We start from the raw sequence: 25,537 nt of genomic DNA, 5'->3' as shown, positions 1-25,537 counted from the left end.
TCAACCCTCGTATATTAACGTTTCTTAGAAATGTGCAATAAACCCATGCGACTACAGTATTGTAAGTCATACATTCAATCAGTCGATTTACTCGTATTACATGTATTTTCTTTTCCCATTATCTTACATGTCTGTTTTATTAGTCAGGAAAAATAATTCATTTTGGAAAAAAAGTGTGGATAATTTAAAAAATGAACAGTTATCTGGGTGACATAAGTTTTTTTTTCTATCTGTCTCAAGCCGTTGATAATATTTCCCCTAATACTTCAGACATAGTTATATGATCGTATGCTGTAATTTCAGATTGGAGGATGTGTTTCTATAGGTACTTGGTAGTGAGTGTATTTCTTCTGGTCACACTAGCTGTTCCTCAAGTAAGTCAGGGTTTAAATAAAGTTCCATTTCCTTATATCTGTTTTATTTTTCCAAAAAAGATATATAATTTTGAAGGAAAAAACTGATTTATTTTTTTAAAATGAACAAGATTTTATAAGTGTTGTCATTTTAGACCCTGAAACCAGACGGAAAAAACATCTGGCAAATATTGGATAATATGCTTTTACCAGTACATGTACTTCTTTCTTTCATGCATTTTCTCCTCCCCCTTTCTCTCTCCTTACCCTGCTTCTCTTCTCTACCCCTGTCTGTCTCTATTTTAATTGTCACTATTAAAGATGATACTATTAATAATTATTTCATATACGGTATATGTTTGTATACGTTATTATTAATATGTTTTGTTACAATTGATAGAATTTAGAAAAGGCTTTTTTTAAAAAAAAAAAAAAGATTAAATAAAGAAATATCAAAAAATATTTCCATATATCATAAAGATTCATGATTTTTTCTTCAAATTCTTAAATAGTGGTAAAGGAATAGCCTTTTTATACAATAAAAGGAAAATGATTCATTAAGAAGAAGAATAACATAATACTGAAATAATGAAGGTTCTGTTTTATGCATTTCATGAAAAGAAATTCATTGAACAATTCTATTCCCTCGGTAAAAGTTTACTAAATATGTTGCTAATCTTATAATAATTTGAGGCTTTATGAATTCAATGAAGTTTTAATGACAATTTTTACCCGTAATTTTATTCCCTTTGATAGTCTCATGGATTTCAAAATGGCAGCTCAGATGAAACAGCCAGAATTGCAAATGGTGAAAATCCAGTTCAGAAGTTATTGGAACAATTTTTTTGTCAAAAAGGCGAAAGGAATCGAAATGGAAAACACTATCTCAGAAGACTACTATCAAAAACATGAAGACCACTATTGAGGAAATGAATTCTTCTATTTCATCTCTCGAAAGAGATATTGCAAATACCTGTAGTACATTTTGATTCATTTAAGGAATAACTGTCTTATTTTTCGAATTCATGAAGTGATCAATGGATTGGCTTGTGTGATAATTTGCATAAACGCCGAAGGCGTTTATGCATAAAATTATCACACACGCCAATCCATTGATCATCTTCATGAATTCGAAAAATCTGACAGTTATTCCTTATATTTACATGCTTTGATTCCGCCAATCCACGGGCTCCAAGCCTGCTTCTCTCTAGGTGTTGTCCCGCCCTGCACGTGGTTTTTTTTGGAACCGCGCCAAGACATTCATGAGGAAATAAATTACATTTACAATTGGTAATTTTATCTCGGACAAAGACATTGGAAATGTAAATATGAATATGTAAAGTGCATGGTTTTAATTGCATATTAATCATACACCTTACTTACATTTTATTCTGAATATTAACATTTTAGGAAAAGAATTCAGATATGAGTATATTTTTCATTCCCTAAAAATCTCTACCTGTTAAATTTCATATACATTACTCACTATCCCTATTTCGGTCAAAGTCTTTAAGTGAAGATGAATCTTAAAGGTGAAGTATAATATTTTTGTGAAAATTCATAATTATTCATTATTTTCAGCCTCTGGAGCAATATGAATGACATTCTGAGGTCTATTTATTTTTTGTCACCAATTTCCATCACTTATAGTCGTTTAAACTTACCTGTGTGACAAGTGGATCATTTATTGTAAATCGCTTATCTCCCTTGTTGCGTGACGTCATCAGAGACAGCGTGAAATAGGAAGTGCATGCTATATTGCCGTGTTTGGAACATTATTGTTTGCGAGATGTTGCCATGTGGGCTTAACTGTACCAATAAATCGGAACAAAACATGAGTATATATTTAAATTCTTATGCACCTGAAATTGACGGAAATATGGACATTCAATTTAAAAAGAGCTGGTTTTGAGCCCAATAAACACGAAACACTATAAATATAAGCGACATTTTACATAGACCAGTTTAGGCTACATTTTAATTAATTATAAAATTATCTCACGAATCACTTGGTTTTTTTTTCAAATTTAAATTGCATTTTTCAATTTGTCAGTTTAAGTATTTATAGCCGCAATACTCTTATGAGGGAAAGTTGTTTTTTTTTTTAATTCTTCGTTGTTTCAAGTACCTGACGATCGGTTCATGTACTTTGCCCCTCCCTTTCCCCTACTGAAAATAAAACTAAGCAAAATATACATGAATTCCTTGTCCGTCATAAAAATACTTTGATATTTTATATTTTCCGCTTTTGTCAAGTTTTAGAGATTGATCCTTTACATTAGAGCACGCACTTGGTATATATACATGACTGAACATTACGCGGCGCAAAGTCAAAAGTACATGTATTTCGGCGTAAACCTTTAACATGCTGGAGTAAAAAAAATACTAGCAATTTTCATTTAGTGTGAAGGAACAATCTCTAAAACTTTACTGACAAAAAACGGAAGGTGTGGTATAATAGACAAGGAATTGATTATCTGCCAAGTTATCGTGTCTAAAAAAAAATCTCAGTTGGGATGGGGTATGTCACGGACCCCCCCCCCCCTTTCTAAATCCGCGCATGATATGTCTCAGAAAATACTTACTCAAGAATGCGTTCATTTACTTCAGGTTGCCCCTTTTCTAGAAAATTTTTATATTAAAATTGTTTCCATTACATATTTATTCAAACAATAAAACCTCAGTGTTCATGCACGCAAGTGATTGTTCTTCAATTTTCTGCCCGCAATTTTGTTTTCCTCCAGCACTTATTTTCTCTTGTGCTGGCGTCTTGACATAGTTACCACAAGAGCATATGAAATCAGAATGTATACATAAAATAGTTTTGTTTTCTTTTTTCTAAACTAAATTAGGGTGAAATAATTCATATTAAAATATTTTTAGAATGAAAGCGCTATGTGCCAAAGATTTTCAGGCCTGTATGAAGCAATTAATATCCGTTTAGGGGGAAAACAAAGAAATGTAACTTCGGGAGGGGGGGCAAATAAAAATTACTTGTTACGCATAAATCAAAAAGGTTCCAGACAAATGTTTAGTTACCACAGGTGCTTAGGGAAGGGGAAAATTCAGAACGTTCTGTTTTAGTATCAGAGGGTATGAATTTATAAAAGGTTTAAACTAGCCTTCTTTCCCCTTAAATTTTGGATTTTTCGGTTGTAATACTTTATGAATACGAGGGGTTATCAAAAAGTTCGTGGACTAACGTCATAAAATTAAAACCGCTTTAAGCACATCAATGCATTTTAAAATATCTAGTAAGCATCATCTTTTCTATCTAAAGAATAAACCATAAATCATAAATTTTATTTTTTAATACATTAGTGATGTTTTTATAAGCAATGGTATGTCCAGGCGGCGCAACCTCGAACACGACATTTTTGCGACCTATGTGTAACTGAGAAAAACTCTTTTGATATGTTCATTTGACATCCAAAAATCCCGTTAAAACAGGTATGTGTCTGGACCCAATTGTTCCATGAAATACGGAATTTTCACTTCATTCTGGAAGTTCTATGAAATTTTATCGCAAATTTTACACGGAATGTCCAAACAAATGAGGCCTTGAAAATGACGTCAAAAGGGGGGGAGGAGTTTCCGTTTCCAACATTCTATAAAGTTTTATAGACCTAAAATATGTTGAAACTGGCTACAGAGAAATAAAATGCATCCAGAGTACTTGTCTTTTAATGTCAAAATAGATTCAGAGAGAAAAGGGATACACTGTTAATGTCGATGTGCAGTCAAGATGTGAAAAATCAATCACGTCAAAAAATGACGTTGATCATGCGTTGTAGATATTGAACTCCCAAAAGCAAAATATGCTGGCACAACCAAGCGCGGATCTCTCCCAATGCATTAATCCATTTGGAATATTATATTCATTGAAGGCCACTGTTCATGACATTGTAAAGTCAGATAAACAAGGCGGGTTTAAGTCCGTACTCGTCTCCAGGGTTTTTCATCAAGAAATTGTATGAGGTAGAAGAAGCGGACGATGAAAAAACAATGACGTTATCGGACGTCATGAAAATAAACGACGACAGCGCCGGGTGATCATATATTGTCGTTTTCATTTTATAATAATTTGGAAAATAATAAACGCATAAGGCTAAAATTTTCAACATTTCTTTATTTATTGTTGTTTTATATTCCATATAAATTTTGAAAGCACAAACTACATAGTACTAATTTTATAGCATCAGTCCACGAACTTTTTGATAACCCCTCGTATATCATAGAAAAATATTATTTTAAAGTAAAAAAAAAAGCCCACTGGGGTACGGAACAACCGAGGGGGGGGGGGGGGGGGTTCCTAGCACCTGTGAAAGCTACATCCTCGGATTCCCACGGATGATATACATGTATATCCGACGATGACGTAATTTCTGTTGTTCCGTTCATTGTTCATTATATAATTAACATAAAAAAATCGCCGTGTGCCCGGTTCAAACGGCTATGCAATGTAAAAAAAAACCGGAATTCTATACTTTTTCACTATGTAAAAGTTCTGGTCCTATATGATGAATAAGAAACAACACGTAATATATATTTTTATTTAAATATTTTTTGCGGAAATACATGTATTGAGCACACTCAGTAAAAGGCATTAAGTACAAATTACATGTATGCACATTCGTTAGCTTCTGTGATGATCCCTTGTCAGTTGTGTGATTTTAGTTTCCACTTTCACCCTTAAAATTACCGGCTTCGGACGAAACAGAATCGGCCGAAAAAGAGTAATCAATTTGCGTACTTTCTTGACTCAAATATACAAAGCCTATTCTTAACAGACAGATCTACGCATAACTCTGATATATTTCTGTTCTCCAAAATTTGCCATAATTTTAGATAATCAAGAGCACTTTTTACTATACTTATGTAACTAGATTTTGTCGAGTGTCTCTAATGACGTCACAAAAAGGGGAAGTAACTCTATTGATGAACGTTATTTTTAGCAATATTAGTACAGGTAAATAAAGAAAACAACGAGGTTTAAAATTAAACGAATATTGTAATTCCTTCTTTTTAACCATTGTTTACAACATATATTATATAAAAGTATGTCTATTTCCTTGATATTTGACCTTTAAAATGAAATCAAAATTTTGTGAAAATAATGGTTAATATTTAAATTACAAATACAGATGAATCGGGCGGTTTAGGACAATACGCCGTCCCAGCCCCAACTTGGCCTTATGGGTAAACAATCAAATTCAAAACCGCCTTCCAAGAAATACCGACCTTGACATACGTTTTATACCTGCTTGATTCCGCTGATACACTGAACCTTCGTATAAGCACAGAGGTCAAGGAAGTGACCAGGACAGGGTTTATGTTCAGGGGTATTTGTTTTATTGATTGCATGAAAAAAAAACTTAGTAAGTTGTACTACTCTGGTTAACCGTTGTAGCGCATTTAAAAAATTCTTTCGTGTACAGTTTATTCAATATTATTTCCACCTGTAATGAGTACTGTGTCGACAAACAATTAAACAAATGGAAAATACATGATACATAATAGATGATAAAGAAATTCATTTCCAGATTCACTCGACTTCTTGATTTGCTCTTGGACATCTGTGGACTATATAAAATTCAATGGAATATAACGTTATTTTTTAAATTTTGCTAAATTGCAAAATATGTTGGTATCTTTTTCATTTTAATGCAAATATGAAACATGAGTTTACTTTTGCAGCCATATCCGAATATCGAATGACTTTTTAAATCAACAATCAAATGTTTCATGCGACATATGCTGATATATATGATATATGTCCATTTCAAATAAGTGCTTTCAAGTGCGAGAAAACTCGAGTTTTCCGTCCCTTTGCGAGTAATAAAAAATATCTTCCTGGAGGGTTATAGGAAAGTAGGAGAAGTACATTAACCTCTCTGACAGGTACGTTTTCGATCTCTCTTATGTCTCAACTTAAACGCCACAGCATGTAGTGTTTTTAAAATTCCGAAAAGCTGGGCGCAAATGGAAAAAAAATGAAGGAAAATGTAATAATTAAATAAATGGAATTTATTCACTCGTGGGACAGAATTTGTAAACCATATTTTTACTATACATCTCATATCCTAAAATACCCGATAATCCTGCCAAACTCTTGAAATGAATTTCATACCAATTAACAACATTAAAGATCTTTATATATACAGGTATTTTCAGATTTGGTTGTTCGAAATTCGTTGTCCAGTTTCAAATAAAAGTAAATTCATTTGATTAATTTGGGGGTCAGCACTCATATTGACGAATCATCTTATTATGTGATGATTGCATTTTGTGCCTGAGTTATCGGCTTTGTTTCCCAAGGAAATTTTCATTTTGAATAAACATCACATGCCTGCTTTATATAATTCTATTAAAGTAGAAAACTAGGTATAGGGACATTTATTCAATATTTTGAAGCAACAGGTATTTTTTTTTTAAAGTATTGATCAATTCAATAGTGTATATACTCTTTTAACGCACTATTTTTTAAAATCTGAAATGATTTGGAAGGGTTTACAATTTCATATATTGAAAGGAAAAAGAAACGCAGGGTAGCATAATAGTCGATATTTTTTTGACCGCATGACCGAAAATTATGAAAATTGGTCAGATGAGAAATTTAGTTACTATGCATCAAACTCAGTGTTCAGAATTACTCAACCGTAAACCGTATGATGTCACGTAGGAAAAAACGCTAAAAAGTCCAAAACACGTGCAATTTAATGATGGCGAGTTTGTCAACAACTCTTTTTGCATCATTTGATGCACTTGGGGTATACACATCGCTTTTCAATATTTAGAGACGATATGAATTTCTTGCAATCTTGGTACAGTTTACGGAAGTTCCGTGGGGTCTGGTATTTGAAATGCCTATTTAATAAAAATGACAACAACGCGTAACTAAGTTTCCTGTAAATTTTCCCCCATAAAACTTGTTACACGTTGTCAGAGAAGGCCTGGGATGGTTTTCAATCAACCGTGACGATGACGTTAACGCGAAACAGAGTCATGTTGCGGGCGGTTTATTCGTCCTGCCATCTCTTAAATCGCCACTTTTCTACCGCAAAAAACCAACGCCATTTATACAGTACACTATGATCATCATTACATTCACACGAAAAATGAAAGGAAACAATTCCGCAATTTGGTTTTTTGAGGCGGTCAACTTACTATTGTGTTCCTCTCACTGGCGCTTGTGCGCATCGTTTGACTAATTTTTAAGCGCTAAGCGCAGCGCACAGCGCTTTCTGTCAGCGTAAATCTACTTCCGTTCTGGATCCAGCGCCACTATAAGCAAGATAGATAACTCCACTTGTTATTCTAAAAATATGCAACTGGAAATCCCTGACTCTCTTTCTGCTATTTTAGTGTAATGCTGCGTTACGTGCATTTCTAATAATAGAAGGTAATTAGTAAGGTTTAAGGATGTGATGGATGTCCCACAATTAGAAGATAAGAGCAGTTCTTATCATGCTCTTCTGTATATATTGTAGTAACTGTTCATTTAAATCATGTGGGCACACATTAATTTGGTACCTCATAGCTTACAATTGCTGCCTCTATGGCGCAATTACTTAATTATAGAACCAGTATATTATTTATTATGTACATGCAATATAGTGATTGAATATTCATACGTACCCGGTACATGATTTAAACTCAGATCGGATTTTAATAAAGTTTTAAATCTCAAACTGGAAGTGAGTTATTCAATAAAAGAAATCACATAAAATTGATTTACAATGTACTACTTACATACATGTAATATGGTACTTTCTATATATCCATATAAATTATAATTATTTTTTTCTTCTAAACTGTTATTTCAGGCAATGTAACTAAAACAAGCCTTTCTATTAACATCTTGCACCATGCTGAGATTTGTCAGTGAAGTTGATTTTTGCATTTAAGTATCAATTAGTAACAGACTGGAATGCATTCAAGGACTGTCTTTTTTATTGTCTAGTGTTGTACATAATTCGAAAGGAAGGGCAGTTTGTGGCTGTACAGACATGTAGAGCATGTGGTGGATGTGTTTTCAACGAATCCACTCAAATAGTAAAACTTATTTCTCGTAATACATGTATTGTGCTCTAAAATTGTGCGTGTAGAGTGCAGGATGCGACACATGCTAAAACTTTAATTAGCGTTCTTAGCAATGGACAGAAATAGGGCTGATGAAATGTTAAGCAAACGGTGTAACACTTGAAGTAGGGACTAGGATTAAATAGTTTATGTAAAGATGTGTCTCAGTTGTGTTGCCGATTCTTAATGAAGACTAAATAAAAACAGAATAAAATAATGTTGTATACCTTCATGAAGATTTATTAATTAAGGTCTTCCGTCTTCACGGAAGACCTTATAGTTATTGTACTGTTTCTTATTAAGGTCTTCCGTCTTCACGGAAGACCTTATAGTGATTCTATTGTTTCTTATTAGGGTCTTCCGTCTCCAACGGAAGACCCTTCTATTATTCTATTGTTTCTTTTTCACTATTATTAGGGTCTTCCGTCTTGAGCGGAAGACCCTTCTATTATTCTATTGTTTCTTTTTCACTTTTCTTATTATTATTCTTCCTTTTTTTTTTCTTTACAAAATTTGTGCAGAAGATTTCTCAGAGATGTCTCGTCCGATTTGCTTCAAATTTTCATGGTAGATGTGTTGGCATCTGAAGTTAATTCCGGCAAATTATTTTAGGGATATTCACTTCCGGTCGGAAGTTATCGCCCTTTGATCGAAATTTAGAGGACCTCCTTGTCTGTGATGGAACTCAAAAACGGTTCAAGCTAGAAAGCTGAAATTTTCAGTGATAATAGAGGACATGTTGCCATGTTGCACCTGGGTCATGATATTTTCCGGAAGTGCCTAGTATGGAAGCTCGGTAGGGGTCAAAATTTAGGACACGAATTATGACCGATTTTTTGAGACATTTTGCATCATATCTTTTAAAGTATAATTATTTTGTTAAGACATAATGAACAGAATTTGTGCAGAATGACAAGATCTTTAATATGATATCAAGAAAAAAGTGCTGACTCATCACATTAGGGGCCAAAAGGGGCTAAAAGTCTTTTTTTGATAACTCTTTAACAGTCAATATTTTGTTATACATTACTGAAGCAAAAGTATTTATCTCAACAATCTACAACTCTATATTATGATTTTAATTTCGTACATTACATAATTAGGGGCCACAAGGGGCCAGAATGCTAAATCTTTGACGCTTTATATCTCGAAAGTGAGAAATATTTTGATAAGTAATATTGAACAAAAGATGTTCAAAATCATGTTCTAAACAATTTGCAACCTTTCATTTTTCGCTAAACGTCCCCATTAGGGAGTTGAAGGGATGGCCCCTAAATATTTCTTTTGCGAATAACTCGAAAACGTAAAAGAATCTCTGAATAGTTGTTGAAAAAAAAGTGTTCAAAATCATTAGAGCTTCAAGATGAAATCAAGAAAAAAGGGCTGGGCACTCAAATTAGGGGCCAAAAGGGGCTAAAAGTCTTTAATCGATAACTCTTTAACAGTCAATATTTTGTTATACATTACTGAAGCAAAAATATTTATCTCAACAATCTACAACTGTGTATTATAATTTTGATGTCGTACATTACATAATTAGGGGCCACAAGGGGCCAGAATGCTAAATCTTTGACGCTTTATATCTCCAAAGTGAGAAATATTTTGATAAGTAATATTGAACAAAAGATGCTCAAAATCATGTTCTGAACAATATGCAATGTTTCATTTTTCGCTAAAAGTCCCCATTAGGGAGCTGAAGGGTTGGCCCTTAAATATTTTTTTTACAAATAACTCGAAAACAAAAAAGAATCTCTGAATAGTTGTTGAACAAAAAGTGTTCAAAATCCTAAGAGCTTCAAGATGAAATCAAGAAAAAAGGGCTGGGAACTCAAATTAGGGGCCAAAAGGGGCTAAAAGTCTTTAATCGATAACTGTTTAACAGTCAATATTTTGTTATACATTACTGAAGCAAAAATGTTTATCTCAACAATCTACAACTTTATATTATGATTTTAATATCGTACATTACATAATTAGGGGCCACAAGGGGCCAGAATGCTAAATCTTTGACGCTTTATATCTCGAAAGTGAGAAATATTTTGATAAGTAATATTGAACAAAAGATGTTCAAAATCATGTTCTGAACAATATGCAACATTTCATTTTTCGCTAAACGTCCCCATGAGGGAGTTAGAGGGATGGCCCCTAAATATTTCTTTTGCGAATAACTCGAAAACAAAAAAAAGAATCTCTGAATAGTTGTTGAACAAAAAGTGTTCAAAATCCTAAGAGCTTCGAGATAAAATCAAGAAAAAAGGGCTGGGCACTCAAATTAGGGACCAAAAGGGGCCAACAGTCTTTAATCGATAACTCATTAACAGTCAATATTTTGTTATACATTACTGAAGCAGAAATGTTTATCTCAACAATCTACAACTTTATATCATGATTTTAATGTCGTATATTACATAATTAGGGGCCACAAGGGGCCAGAATTTTAAATCTTTGACGCTTTATATCTCGAAAGTGAGAAATATTTTGATAGGTAATAATCTAAAAGATGTTCAAAATCATGTTCTGAACAATATGCAACCTTTCATTTTTCGCTAAACGTCATCTTTAAAGGGCTGAAGGGTTAGCCCCTAAATATTTCTTATGCAAATAACTCGAAAACGAATAGGAATATCTGAATAGTTGTTGAACAAAAAGTGTTCATTATCCTAAGGGCTTTAAAATGATATGAAGAAAAAAAGGCTGATCCCTAATATTAGGGGCCGTGAGGGACCAAAAGTCGATTTTTGAAGTCTCTATTGTTCAATGTCTTGTCACAGATTATGGAAAATCATTATTTTCGATTGAAAATCTCAATCAAAATCTTATCTCATCTCATCAAGAATCGAACGGAAGACCCACTCGTTGCTCGCAACGAGATCGTATCTAGTTATTAGGGTCTTCCGTCTCCAACGGAAGACCCTTCTATTATTCTATTGTTTCTTTTTCACTTTTATTATTATTATTTTTTTCTTTACACATTTTTGTGCAGACGATTTCTCAGAGATGCTTGAGTGGATTGCCTTGAAATTTTCAGGAATGATGTATCATGAACTAAACCTGATACTTTTTTTTTATTTTCCGAAAAATCACTTCCGGTCGGAAGTTATCGCCCTTTAATCGAATTTTTAGTGACCATTTTGTCCGGACAAAAACTCAAAAACGACAAAAGCTAGAATGCTGTCCTTTTCAGGACTGATAGACAACATATTATAGTTTTGCACCTATACTTTCAAATATTCCGGAAGTGCTTAGTATGGAAGCTCGGTAGGGGTCAAAAATTAGGACATGAATCATGACTGAAATTTTGAGACATTTTCCATCATATCTTTTAAAGTATAATTTTTTTGTTAAAACATACTGAGCAATATTTGTGCAGAATGACAAGATCTTTAATATGATATCAAGAAAAAAGTGCTGACTCATCACATTAGGGGCCGACAGGGGCCAAAAGTCTTTATACAATAACTCTGTAACAGTCAATATTTTGTAATACATTACTGAAGCAAAAATGTTTATCTCAACAATCTACAACTATATATTATAATTTTAATATCGTATGTTACATAACTAGGGGCCACAAGGGGCCAGAATGCTAAATCTTTGACGCTTTATATCTCGAGAGTGAGAAATATTTTGATAAGTAATATTGAACAAAAGATGTTCAAATTAATGTTCTAAACAATATGCAACCTTTCATTTTTTGCTAAACGTCCCCTTTAAGGAGTTGAAGGGTTGGCCCCTAATTATTTCTTTTGCTAATAGCTCAAAAACGAAAAAGAATTTCTGATTAATTGTTGAACAAAAAATGTTCAAAATCTTAAGATCTTTAAGATGAGATCCTGAAAAAGGGGCTGGGCACTCGAATTAGGGGCCAAGAGGGGCCAAAAGTCTTCAATCGATAATTCTTTATTAGTTAATATTTTGTAATATGTTACTGAAGCAAAGATGTTTATCTCAACGATCTACAACTATATAGTATGATTTTTATGTCGTATGTTACATAATTAGGGGCCACAAGGGGCCAGAATGCTAAATCTTTGACGCTTTATATCTCGAAAGGCAGAAATATTTTGATAAGCAATATTGAACAAAAGATGTTCAAAATCATGTTCTGAACAATATGCAATTTTTCATTTTTTGCTAAACGTCCCCATTAAGGAGTTGAAGGGTTGGCCCCTAAATATTTCTTTTGCTAATAGCTCAAAAACGAAAAAGAATTTCTGATTAATTGTTGAACAAAAAATGTTCAAAATCTTAAGATCTTTAAGATGAGATCCTGAAAAAGGGGCTGGGCACTCGAATTAGGGGCCAAGAGGGGCCAAAAGTCTTCAATCGATAATTCTTTATTAGTTAATATTTTGTAATATGTTACTGAAGCAAAGATGTTTATCTCAACAATCTACAATTATATATTATAATTTTAATGTCGTATGTTAAATAATTAGGGACCACAAGGGGCCAGAATGCAAAACTTTTGATGCTTTGTATCTCGAAAGGCAGAACTATTTTGAGAAGCAATATTGAACAAAGGATGTTCTAAATAATGTTCTGAACATATGCAACCTTTCATTTTTTGCTAAACGTCCCCATTAAGGAGTTGAAGAGTTGGCCCCTAAATATTTCTTTTGCTAATAGCTCAAAAAACGAAAAGAATTTCTTAACAGTTGTTGAACAAAAAGTGATCGAAATCCTAAGAGCTTTTAGATGACATGAAGAAAAAAAAGGCTGATTCCTACAATCAGTGGTCGTTAAGGGGCCAAAAGCCAATTTTTTAAGTCTTTAATGTTCAATGTCTTTTTACAGATTGTGGTAAATCATTATCTTTTAATGAAAATCTCAATCAAAATCTTATCTCATCTTATCAAGAATTGGACGGAAGACCCACTCGTTGCTCGCAACGAGATCGTATCTAGTTATTATTATTTTTCTTCGTCCAAATTTTGTGCAGACGATTTCTCAGAGATGCATGGACGGATTTCCTTGAAATTTTCAGAGATGATGTATCATGATCTAATCTTGATCCATTTTTTTTTATTTTTGAAAAATCACTTCCGGTCGGAAATTATCGCATTTTAATCGAATTTTTAGTGACCATTTTGTCGACACAAAAACTCAAAAACAACAAAAGCTAGAATGTTGTCATTTTCAGGACTAATAGATGACATGCTGTAGTTTTGCACCATACTTTCAAATTTTCCGTGATTGCTTCCGGTCGATACCGGAAGCGAATTTAAAAAAACGCAATTTTTCAACGTTTTTGTTTTCCAATATTTTTCTTTGATATTAGATATCTTAACAGTGACTCTTTTGCGAATGCGAAATATGTAATTTGTTTTAGAATCAAAAATGGCAATCTCGAGATTTTCGTATTTAAAAATTTGAAGCGGTGTTTTCAATGGCCGAATGGTTAGTGTGTCGGATTGTCACGCGGGCGACCCGGGTTCGCTCAACCGAATGTGCAATTTGTTTTATCACTTTTTCTGCTAGATTTTTCGTTTTTTACTTCAGAATCGGACGGAAGACCCACTCGTTGCTCGCAACGAGATCGTATCTAGTTATTATTATTATTCTTTTTTTTTTAGACAAAATTTTGTGCAGGCGATTTCTCGTAAACTATTCGGTGGAATTCAATGAAAATTTCAGGAATAATAGGTCACTATATGAATTTTATATAAAATTCCGTTTGTTGGAAAATTCGCTACCAGTGCCAAGTTATGGGCAATTTCCTGATTTTAAAATGCAATTTTGTCTTCGAATGTTCTCGAAAACAGCTCAAAATATTAACTGGAGACTTGTTAGAGATGATAGACCATGAGTTATAGATGTGCAATTTTGCCTTCGTTTGCGTCGTCAGTACTTCCGGTCGCTACAGGAAGTGAATTTAAAATATGCACTTTTTCAACTTTTTTTGTTTTTCAATATTTTCCTTTGATATATTTAATATTAATGGAGACCCTACTGGAAAGGCCTAATATATAGTTTATTTTAGAATTGATCAATCCACACACTAGATATTCGCATTTAAAAATCTGAAGCGTGTCCAAGATGGCGGGGCGTCTCCGTGAACTCCGCCATTAAGCAAGTCGGGTTCTAGAAGGTCAGCTGAGCGTTTAGATGAACGAAACTTCTACCAAAAAGATTTATGAAATGTAAAGGATTATTTAGATTGCTACATCGCAATTACGTTGCACTGAGTATAGTTTTAATATGAGGTTTCCTCAAACGTCTATTGAAATTGCTTTTGTCTGCATCTCAAAGTAGAATACAACATGACTACAAGTGGAAATACGATGACAACAATCTTTTGTTTTGCACCAGGGAAAACTTATCCTAAACCATGGTTATAAGTAATTATAGCTTTTTAAGAAACTTGCCTGTCTTAATATTCACTATGTTTCTGAAGTATTACTTGACTTCTGTTTATTTTTCCACGCAGGCTTGTGACATATTAAATGAATAGAAAAGACAAAAATAAGAAAAACATTATTTTAAAAGATTGTTTATTAAAGGTTATATACATATTCTTGAAATAAATGCAAGTTATTGAACATAAATAGTATCACATTCCTTGACCGTCGGAGGGCGAGTGATTTTTTTTTCAGTGAAACATTCCAGTCTTTTCATGAACGTGTAACTCATCTCCACTTTGGTTGAAACAGGATACAAAATTCGTGGAAAATCTTACCGAATTCACAGGTTTAGTGTTACTTGGCCGTATACGATATTATATTTGTATAATGTGATAAATATACTTTCTAACGCTCGAAATTCCGGTTTTAAGAACATACATTTCTAATTTTCATTGAAGCTATCAAACCCATCAAATACATCAAATATTTCAAAGGAATAGCGTTAAGAACTACTTGTGACGTTTGGCACTAAATAATGTATCGTGACCCGACTTAAGTAGTAGACAAATGGTGACAATAGTGCAGAAATATATAACATTGACATGCCTGTATATGGAGTTGCATGGAATAAAAAGTTGAATACATATCGAAAAAAGGAAAGAAAACAGTATCATCTGTTCATCACTAATAGATTATCTATCTTAAAAATTACTGTTAAAACTCAAGTAACAAATTCCGATGTGATTATCTTGAGCAAAGTTTAGCAAGCTGGCTGTCATTTTACAATTTCAAACTGAATTTTTAAAAAAATGTAATGTATGCTGGAATCAAAAAACCAATCTTGCGATATTCGAATGCTAAATTTGAAGCGGGTTCCAAAAGGCGTAATGGGTACCGCAATGGATTTTCAGGCTGGCGACCCGGGTTCGATCCCCCTTGTGTCCGATTTTTAAAATCTCTTTTTAAGTCTGATTTTACCTTGTTTTTTTCTGAATCGGACGGAAGACCTCTCGTTGCTCGCAACGAGTTTCGTTTCTAGTTATTATTATTCTTTTTATTATTTTTTTGACTTTCTAATTTTGTGTGCGCGATTTCTCGAAGACTACTGGATGGAATTACATGAAATTATCAGTGAGGATGTGTTGTAACACGAATTTAATCTATCCGAGCGATTTTTTAGAAATTCCTTTCTGGTGCCAAGTTACGGACCATTTTCTGAAAATAAAATGACATTTTGTCCACGATTAAACTCAAAAACGGTAAAAGATATCAACATGAAACTTTCAGGGATTATAGATCGTGATATTTACTAACCAAGACGCGACTTTTCGTTCGTCGTCAGTACTTCCTGTCGTAAGGAGGTGCGAATCGAAAAAATCGTATTTTCTAACTTTTTTGTTTTTCAATATTTTTCAATTATTTTTGGAATGTTAATAGAAACCCTTTTATTGATGCTTACTATATAATTTGTTTGAATATTGATGCATCTACTCTCTAGATATTAACATTGAAAAATCTGAAGCGGGACCAAGATGGCGGCTGTCTCTGTCAACTCCGACATTTCGCGAGTAGGGGATAAAAGAGGCATCTGAGCGTTTGGTTGAACGAAAGTAATATAAAGATAAATGAAATGTATATGAATACGTTGATTTTCACGAAGTAGTTACGTTGCAATTTTGTGTTAAACTAAAGTATTTATTCAAGGTCTTTTTTTAGCCTTCTACCATAATTGTTTATGCCGTATCATCAAAGTATAAAAAGAAAAGACTACATGTACAAATGAAATGCAATATCTTCAATCTTTTTGTGCACCACGAAAAACAGATTTAAAGCATAGTTATAAGTTAATTATTTTTATAAGAAACAATTTATATAGAGTTTAAAACGTAGTCAATGTTTTTTCTATGCACACTTAATTGTGTCATATTAAACTAACAGGAAAGATACAGATAAGAATACTTTTTTTTAAATGAGCGTTTAAAGATGAATTTATACACTTTTCTCACAGATCTGATGCAAGTCATTGAACATAAATTGACTGTCATAGTGCAAGGCATGTTTTTTGCCAAAACATTCCAACCCTTTCATTAAAGTGTAACTAATCGGGAAAGTCCACTTTGGGGATAAACAGGAAATATACAAAAGTTAAAAATTCAAAGTCGTTTTACTGCTTTAGTTTTACTTAGATAGATACGATATTTAATGTGTAGAATGTGCTAAATATACTTTCTAAACCTCGAAATTTAGGCGATAAGAACGTTCTTTTATTATTTCATTGAAGCTGTCACACTTATTTTAAAGAACATTCAAAAGAGAAGGCATGAAGATTTACTCGTGGCATTTGGTGCGAAATAATGAATAGTGACTCTCCTTTCATAATTCTAAGACAGATGGACTCCTGCAGAATTACATGTACATAAAAGTAAATTTAGAGTAGGGGTTCAAATAGCGTAATAGATAGCGTGTTGAATTTTCACACTGGTGACTCGTTTCAGTTACCAGTGTGTCCAAAGATCTTTTAAGCAATTTTCAGCTCACTTTTACTGGGTTTTTTTTCCAGAATCTGACGGAAGACCTCTCGTTGCTCGCAACGAGATCGTTTCTAGTACTTGAGATTATTACTGTATTTTCTTTCTTGGACTCTTGAATTATTAATCATTGAAATAGCAGAAATATTAGGAGCAATTATTTTCAGTATTCCTTTTTAACTAGCACAACAATTCGTAGATATGTATTTCCTCTCAACATGTTTTGCATGGTAGTGAAGATCATACATACACAAGTAAAGAATGGTGAAATGCACCAGGCGTCCGTAAAAAAACTGAAGCATTTTAAATTATTTCAACAATAGTCAAAAATACTTTTGGGTTTTAACGTATGTCGAGTTTGACGTATTTTTAATCCAAAGAAGAAAAGTGTAAAAAATCTTATTGCAAAAACGTATCATTTACTAATGAGTGACACATATTGTATATCAACACAAATGTTACTGCAAATACATGTACACTGTAAATCAAATATCTGAATATCAGAGATTACAGGATAGCATCATAAGATAAATGTAATATCTTTATACTAAAATGTATATTTACATATTATCTCTGACATAAAGGGCGTTAATTCTACGGATGTTAATTTCATTTACATATGACGTTGTTACAAACATGATGCCAATCTTCAATTTGAAAAACTTGTAAACGCAGAATGAATTTGTTATTAAATATGATCACCAGAAGATTTTATCTTTCAGTATTGCACGCAAATGAGAGGAATTTTAGCGACATTTTCAAGTGTTAACATTTTTTTCAAATACAATGTATACATTTTCCAGCAAAAGTATTGTCTTCAGACAGTATAGCTACATGTACATTTAGAGTTTAAATTTGATCGGAAAACTCGATTACCATCTCGAAAGAAATTAATTTTACATGCAAAAATTTTTTCTTCCAATTTTTTGTACAGTACTGTAAGTAAAATAAATTGATCTTTTCACATACCAAGATAATGTATAATGTTTGAAAAAAAAGGCATGAGACAATGTTGAATTTCATATCGCAACGGGGTTCACATATTCAGGACTCACATACTTTTTGACAACTGTGCTCGACCTAGCGCTATCGCACTGTCAAAATATCGCTTAGAATTCAATACAACAGGGCATTTTAAATTAAAATAATTCTGACGAATTCCAAATCAATATGCGTAGCGCTTCCCAGTACTTCCAGTACTTTGATTTGGTATGGTAACCCATGCCCTATATAGCCAGAGTTAGAAAGATAAACACTCTGATGGATTCCATGCAAAGGGGAAATAAGGACCTGACAGATGCGAAGGAGATACATTGAAGATTATGAGAGTTTTCGATTTTTACTTTTGGGGGGTATCGTCATATAAGCTTCAATAACTCAGGAATTATTAGGCAAAATCAAATGGATTTTGGTTATATCTATTTGAAAGATGATTTTAAAAGTTAGATAGGAATACTGAAAAAAAAGACAAATAAATTTAAATCACCTCAAAACTTTACCCTGTGCTTCTTTTTCCTTTCAGTATACATTTTTATTGCAACCCGGAGGACCAGGCTGCTCTATACATATAAGTTTAAGTGTTGGTGTATGGGGATTGAGGTGGGCGAGGTTATTCAAAATTACAGGTTTTCTAAACATTAAAAAGATTGTCAATCAGAATGTTCTTTCTCGTTATAAATTACGAGATACATTATATATTTACTTCTATAAAGTGAATTTGTAAAAACATAAATGTTTTTGATATTTAATGCATAAAGTTGCTTCTCATTTACTTTTAAAAAATTGACAGGTCCTTTTTTTTTTAGAACACCGAATTCTACTAATCGCATAAAAACGTACTGTACACAGTGCTTTATATTCTTAAAGTGAAATACATTTTTGAAAATAGATGATGCATGATTCTAGTTTCAATGTCTATTTTATGCAGCTAAAATTTACTTGAGGAATTGATTAAATTTAAAAAGGGTATCGTTTTTGTTCGATTTTCTTCCAGCTACAAGTTTTCAAAATATTCTCGACTATCGATCGTCTCCATCATTTAGACGCATGCCTTTTTCACACATATTGAAGAGGTTTGATGATCAAGACTCATTTCCATTGTTTACTTTATCAATTTCCCGGAAGACAATTGATGATTACATCAATGTTTTCTTGTTTTTCATATACAAATACAGCAATGCGTCATAAACCCATGCGACAAGTAAATTAATCAATATTTAATCAATCAATCAATTAGTCAAGCAATCAATTGTACCATATGTAGTCGATTTATTTCTTTCTTTTCCCATTTTCTTACACGTCTTTTTTTTATTTTTCAGAAAAGAATTTATTCTGAAAAAAGTTACAGTCTAAATAATCTAAGAAATGAACATGATATCGAAGTGTCATCAGTTTTCCTTTTTTTTGTCTCCCTATTATTTCAAACATTTAATCTAATTTCAGATTAGACGATGTGTTTCTATAGGTTCATTGTAGTGAGTGTTTTTCTTCTGGTCACTTTAGCTGTTCCTCAAGTATGTCAGGTTTTAAATAAAGTATCATTTTCTTACGTCTGTTTTATTTTTCCAGAAAAGATAAGTCTAAAAAAACCCAGTGTAGTTTATTTTTTCACTTTTAATACCTCTAGACCCTGAAACGAACCAGTAAAAGAAATCTCGCAAATCTTAGATAATACAATTTTACCAGTGCTTCTTTCTTTTTGTATTTTCTCCTCACATGTAGTGGTAAAATATAGTTTTTTATCAATAAAAGAAAAAGCTTCTTGTAAAAGTAGAATAATTAAACAAACATGGGCCACATCGCTCACCTGAGGAGCTTTGACCATTCCGTTCTTTACCAGATTTCCCCCTTGTAATACATATTGTGACCCCACCCTACCCCACTGATCATAAATTAGACAATTTTAAATCTACACTACCATAGGATGCTTTGATTCCCCTTTGTAAAACTTCGATTCCCCACTGTGGCCACGCCCTACCCCCTGGGTCATGCTTTGAACAATTAAGAATCTACACTACCCCAGGATGCTTCTACATAAGTTCAGCTTTTCTTGCCCAGTGGATCTTGAGAAGAAGATTTTTTAATGACCCAACCCAATTTTTGTCTTTTCTTGATTATCTCCCCTTGTGAGGGGACTTGGCCCTTTCTTTTAACAATTTAAATTCCCCTTCACCCGAGGATGCTTTGTACCAAGTTTGGTCAAAATGGCCTAGTGGTTCTTGAGAAGAAGTCGAAAATGTGAAAAGTTTACAGACTGACAGACAGGCGGATGGACGGACGGACGAAGGACAAAATTTGATCAGAAAAGCTCACTTGAGCCTTCGGCTCATGTTGCTTGTGGACCTACTATTAATTTTTTTATTATTATTTATCAAATCAAAGTTTTACTAATTTCCTTTCCTTAGTATGTGATGGATGCATCATAGGAATACACTTTTTATTTCAATTTATTTCTGTTCCAAAGTCAAAAGCACTGAAGCTGTTAAACTAACACCTCCCTTCCAAAAGGTGAGCTAAAAATTGAATTCATTCATTCACACATGGAAATTGATATAATGAACGTTGTGTTTTGGGCATTTCATGAAAAGAAAACTAGTAAATTTTTTGGTCCATCTCAACTATAATTTTTCGTTAAAATAAACTAAATATCTTGTTAATCTTATAATGATTTGAGATTTTGTAATTACAATGAACTTTTAATAACGGATTTTACTTGTAATTTTATTCCCTTTAATAGTCTCATGGATTTCAAAATGGCAGCTCAGATGAAACAGCCAGAATTGCAAATAGTGAAAATCCAATTCAGAATGTCTTTGAACAATTTTTTGTCAAAAAGGCGAAAGGAATCGAAATGGAAAAGACTATCACAGAAATGACGTCAATAATCAAAACTTTGAAGACCACTATTGAGGAAATGAAATCTTTTATTTCGTCACTTCAAAGAGATATTTCAAATAGTATGTTTTAATTCATGAATATATGAAGTGCATTGCTTTAATTACTTAATCATACACCCTTACTGACATTTTATTCTAAATATCAAAATATCATTTTAGGGAAAGAATTCAGGTGTGAGTATATTTTTCATGCCTTAAAATAATTAGTTTTACTTCTTAAAATTCATATAATACTGAAATCCAATTTTTATTCGCGTGAGAGAAATATTCGCGAGTTTCTCGACCTATTTTAAGTCGCGAATATTAATCGCCGCGAACCATTTATTTTGATTTGTTTTTGTAGAGAATGTTTCAAACTGACGAATTGCGAATTAAAGAAGACACGAATAATTGTTGGTTTACAGTATATAAACATTAATCACTATCCCTATTTCGGTCATAATTTTTCAAGTGAAGTAAAATCTGAAAATAAAATCCAATTTTACATTTATTTATAATTTTTAAATTTCAAATATAGGTGAATCAGGTGTATCAGGACAACACAAATTCCCAGCTCCCACTTGGCCTTATGGACAAACAATCAAATTCAAAACCGCCTTCCAAGGAACACCAACCGTAACATATGGTTTATACGTGCTTGATTCAGACTACACAGTTAACCTTCGTTTAAGCACAGTGGTAAGGGAAGTTACCAGGACAGGGTTTAGTGTAAAGATCACAACATGGGGAAACTCGGTGTTGTATGGAGCTAGAATCAGCTGGATGGCCTGTGGTAGATAAATCATTCAATGTCATGTACAAAAACTTCACACACGTCTATATATTGTTACCTTGAACGGAAGGATGATAATAAATTTTAAACGCAATTATTTACATTGTGTCCTTTTTTGATTTTGTAAAGTAATCAAAATGGAAAGATATAATTTTATTATGAAATGATGAGTTTAGAAGGAATTATTTTATTGTGCATGGCCGTAGGAGCCGGAGGGGGTGCATGGGGACGTGCCGAACCCCCCCCCCCCCCAACCACCACCACCCACATCAACACTTATACCGGCTGCGAATTCGTTATGTATTCGAGGGCAACGTCTGTTGCGCTAGACCTGGGGTTACTAGTATATACCCTGAACTAACCCACTTTATAATGTAGATCTTGTCTCCAAGCGCCTGTAGATATTGTCTTCACGGAATATCAGGACAAGTGATTAGTACATTTTTGCAATTTGTATTTGTTTTCTCTGTGATAACTCATTTAAAGTTTTGTTGATTTCTTGATGATTCAAGTGAACCGGAAGGTAAATGTCAGAAAATCAAGAATCTTTCGAAACATCATAAAACTTTGAGAATCATCATTGGGTGTTTTTTTGAAATAAAATTTTACATTGTTGAAGTACATGTAGTATGTTTGAAAATTATCATTCGTATAATTTATATATGATAAGTCAGCTAAGGTATTACGCATTTTATTACATTTTCCTCTGTGAACTTTTATTTTGAACCAACATCACTCATGGTACAACACGTGTCTGTTCTATTTAACGATAATAACTCTATTGAAATAGGAAACATAGTGCAGACACATTGATTTTATTGTGTGCAGCTACAAGTATTTTGTAAATATTAATCAATTTAAAAATAATTGTTATGATTACAAAGGAAATTTTCCATGGGTTAATAATTATTTAATATTGATGCCTCGTAAAACGCATGATTTCTATTGTTGGGTAGTTTTTCCAGCTGAAGAAAAAAGAATGAAAGCAATTGTAATATATTAAATGTAAAAAAAAAAAAAAATGTCACCCCCATACTTGTTTTGAAAAGAATAAAATTGTATAATTATTACCACAAAATATTATGTAATTGAATAAATCACATATTTCTTGGGGGAAAAAAATTATTTTCTTTTCACGACAATTGCTTCTACCCTTTTCTTTTATATGGAATGATTGGGAACGGTGTACAGTTTTATCAATATATTTACGTTTCTTATAAATGTGCAATAAGTCAATGCCAGTAGTAACTCATACAATCAGTCAAGCAATGTAATCGAGTTATTACTTTCTTTTCCCATTTTCTTACATGTCTGTTCTATTTTTAAAGAAAGATATTTGTTTAGAAAAAAATATTCTTGATAATTTAAAAAAATGAACAGGGTATCGGAGTGACATAAGCTTTTTCCAATCTGCCTCTATAGCGAAAATAAGTTAACATATTCCCTAATATTTTAAACATTTTATATAATTTCAGATTATAGGATGTGTTTCTATAGGTACATGGTAGTGAGTGTATTTGTTCTGGTCACATTAGCTGTTTCTCAAGTAAGTATTGTTTTAAATAAAGTTTCTGTAAATCATTTTCTCATGTCTGGTTTATTTTTCCAGAAAAAAATAAATAATTTTGAGAAAAAAAAATGTAACTTCTTTTTAAATGAACAAGATATAGAAATTTTATCATTTCAAATCCCTGAAACCAGTTTGAAAAAGACATCTCGCAAATTTTAGATAATATAATTTAACCAGTTCATGTACTTCTTTCTTTCGATCCTTTTCTCTCCCCCCCCCCTTTCATTTTCCTTATCCTTTCCCTCTTTCTCTCTTTCTCTATCCCCCTTTTCTTTCTATTTTAATTGTCACTATCAAAAATTATACTGTTCATTAATGCATATACGATATGTGTTTGTTAACGTTATTCTAAATATGTTTTGTGACAATAATTGATAAAAATATAAAAAGGGTTTGCTTAAAGCTTAAATAAAAAAAATATCAATAAATAACTCCGTATATCATGAGGATTCATGACTTTCTTTAAAATTATCAAATAGTGGTAAAAGAAAAGTGCTTTTAAATATTAAAAGAAAAAGATTCGCATAAAAGTTCATTAACATATAATTTATATTCATTCATCCACATATGAAAATTGAAATAATAAACGATGGTTTATGCATTTCATGGGAAAAAAAAATCACTGAACAGATCTATTCACTCGTTGAGAAAAGTAAATTTTTAGTCCATCTCAACCATAATCTTTCGTAAAAGTTTACAGCAAAACTCGTTTAATACGAACACGGATATAGCAAATTCACGGATATAGCGAATTTATTTTAGATCCACAGCTATATAAATTTAACGAATTCCTTACTTCCATATCGAATTCCATAACGAATTACGGATATACACCGCAGTAAATTCATTGGTCCCAGTGACTTCGTTATAACCGAGTTTTACTGTACTAACTATCCCGTTAATCTTATAATGATTTAAGGCTCTTTTTAATGATGTTATTCCCTTTGTTAGTCTTATGGATTACAAAATGACAGCTCGAATGAAACGGCCAGAATTGCAAATGGTGAAAATCCAATTCAGAAGGTCTTGGAGCAATTTTTTGTCAAAAAGTCGAAAGGAATCGAAATGGAAAGGACTATCGCAGAAATGATGTCTACAATCAAAACTTTGAAGACCACTATTGAGGAAATGAAATCTTCTATTTCGTCACTCGAAAGAGATATTGCAAACAGTACGTTTTGATTCATGAATGTGTGAAGTTCTTTGTTTTAATTACTTAATCATACCCTTACTAATATTTTATTCTGAATATTCATACATTGTATACCTACATTTTAGGGAAAGAATTCAGATGTGAGTATATATTTTTCATTCCCTTAAAATGTATAAATTTACCTGTTAAAATTCATATTCATGTATCACTATCCCCCCCTATTTCTTCAACTGACGTAAATCGGAAGATAAAATCAAATTTTTAAAAATAATTTTGAATTTTGAATTACAAATACAGGTGAATCAGGTGGATTAGGACAACACGCAGCCCCAGCTCCCACTTGGCCTTATGGACAAACAATCAAATTTAAAACCGCCTTCCAAGAAATACCGACCTTGACATACGGTTTATACCTGCTTGATTCAGCTGGTACAGTGAACCTACGTATAAGTACAGAGGTGAAGGAAGTTACCAGGACAGGGTTTAGTGTAAGCCTCACAAGATGGGCAGACTCGGTGTTGTATGGAGCGAGAGTTAGCTGGATGGCTTGTGGAAGATAAAATATGTTCCCTGCTTAGATAAATTCGCTTTATGTGCAATAAATATTTGAATTTACTCTGAATCTTCTTTTCATCAAAGAGTATCACAGATGAGAACTACAACCAGTGTGTACAGAAGAAAATAATTATGTTGCATATTGACAAATTGCATACAGGGGCTGAAATATGCCATGCACCATAAAAAAAATTACTTCGCACTCATTGCCAAGTAAACTAGAAGTCTCGGTTGAGACTGTAGCTCTACTGGTTTGTACTTATACATGTAACAAATGAAGAGAA

At 32.7% G+C, this 25,537-nt stretch overlaps 1 protein-coding gene across 2 annotated transcripts; it reads left to right on the top strand.

Moving 5' to 3' along the window:
- Positions 1–306: 306 nt before the first annotated feature.
- On the top strand, positions 307–25,313 carry LOC134233050 (uncharacterized). Of its 2 annotated transcripts, XM_062715045.1 has the most exons (5): positions 22,745–22,816; positions 23,451–23,521; positions 24,497–24,716; positions 24,824–24,838; positions 24,996–25,313. In XM_062715045.1, exons 2-5 carry the CDS (start codon positions 23,459–23,461, stop codon positions 25,256–25,258), a joined length of 561 nt encoding a protein of 186 aa, XP_062571029.1. In that variant the 5' UTR covers positions 22,745–22,816; positions 23,451–23,458; the 3' UTR covers positions 25,259–25,313. The 2 variants fall into 2 exon arrangements, with proteins under 2 accessions (XP_062571030.1, XP_062571029.1); XM_062715046.1 differs by lacking the exons at positions 22,745–22,816; positions 23,451–23,521 and adding an exon at positions 307–374.
- Positions 25,314–25,537: the final 224 nt, after the last annotated feature.

The sequence above is a fragment of the Saccostrea cucullata genome, unplaced genomic scaffold (assembly GCF_032062105.1).
Source record: "Saccostrea cucullata isolate Sc308-1 unplaced genomic scaffold, CSIRO_AGI_Scuc_v1 ctg4319, whole genome shotgun sequence".
NCBI classification, from domain to species: Eukaryota; Metazoa; Mollusca; class Bivalvia; order Ostreida; family Ostreidae; genus Saccostrea; species Saccostrea cuccullata.
The sequence above is the reverse complement of the archived record's forward strand: the minus strand, read 5'-3'. Positions and strand labels throughout refer to the sequence as shown.

What these genes read in the sequence shown, in the direction of transcription:
- LOC134233050 (XM_062715046.1), top strand. Translation starts at nt 312, where the DNA reads ATGTGTTTCTATAGGTACTTGGTAGTGAGTGTATTTCTTCTGGTCACA. An exon ending in TCACACTAGCTGTTCCTCAA is followed by an intron (nt 375 to 24,496) that starts GTAAGTCAGGGT and finishes TCCCTTTGTTAG; the next exon opens with TCTTATGGATTACAAAATGA.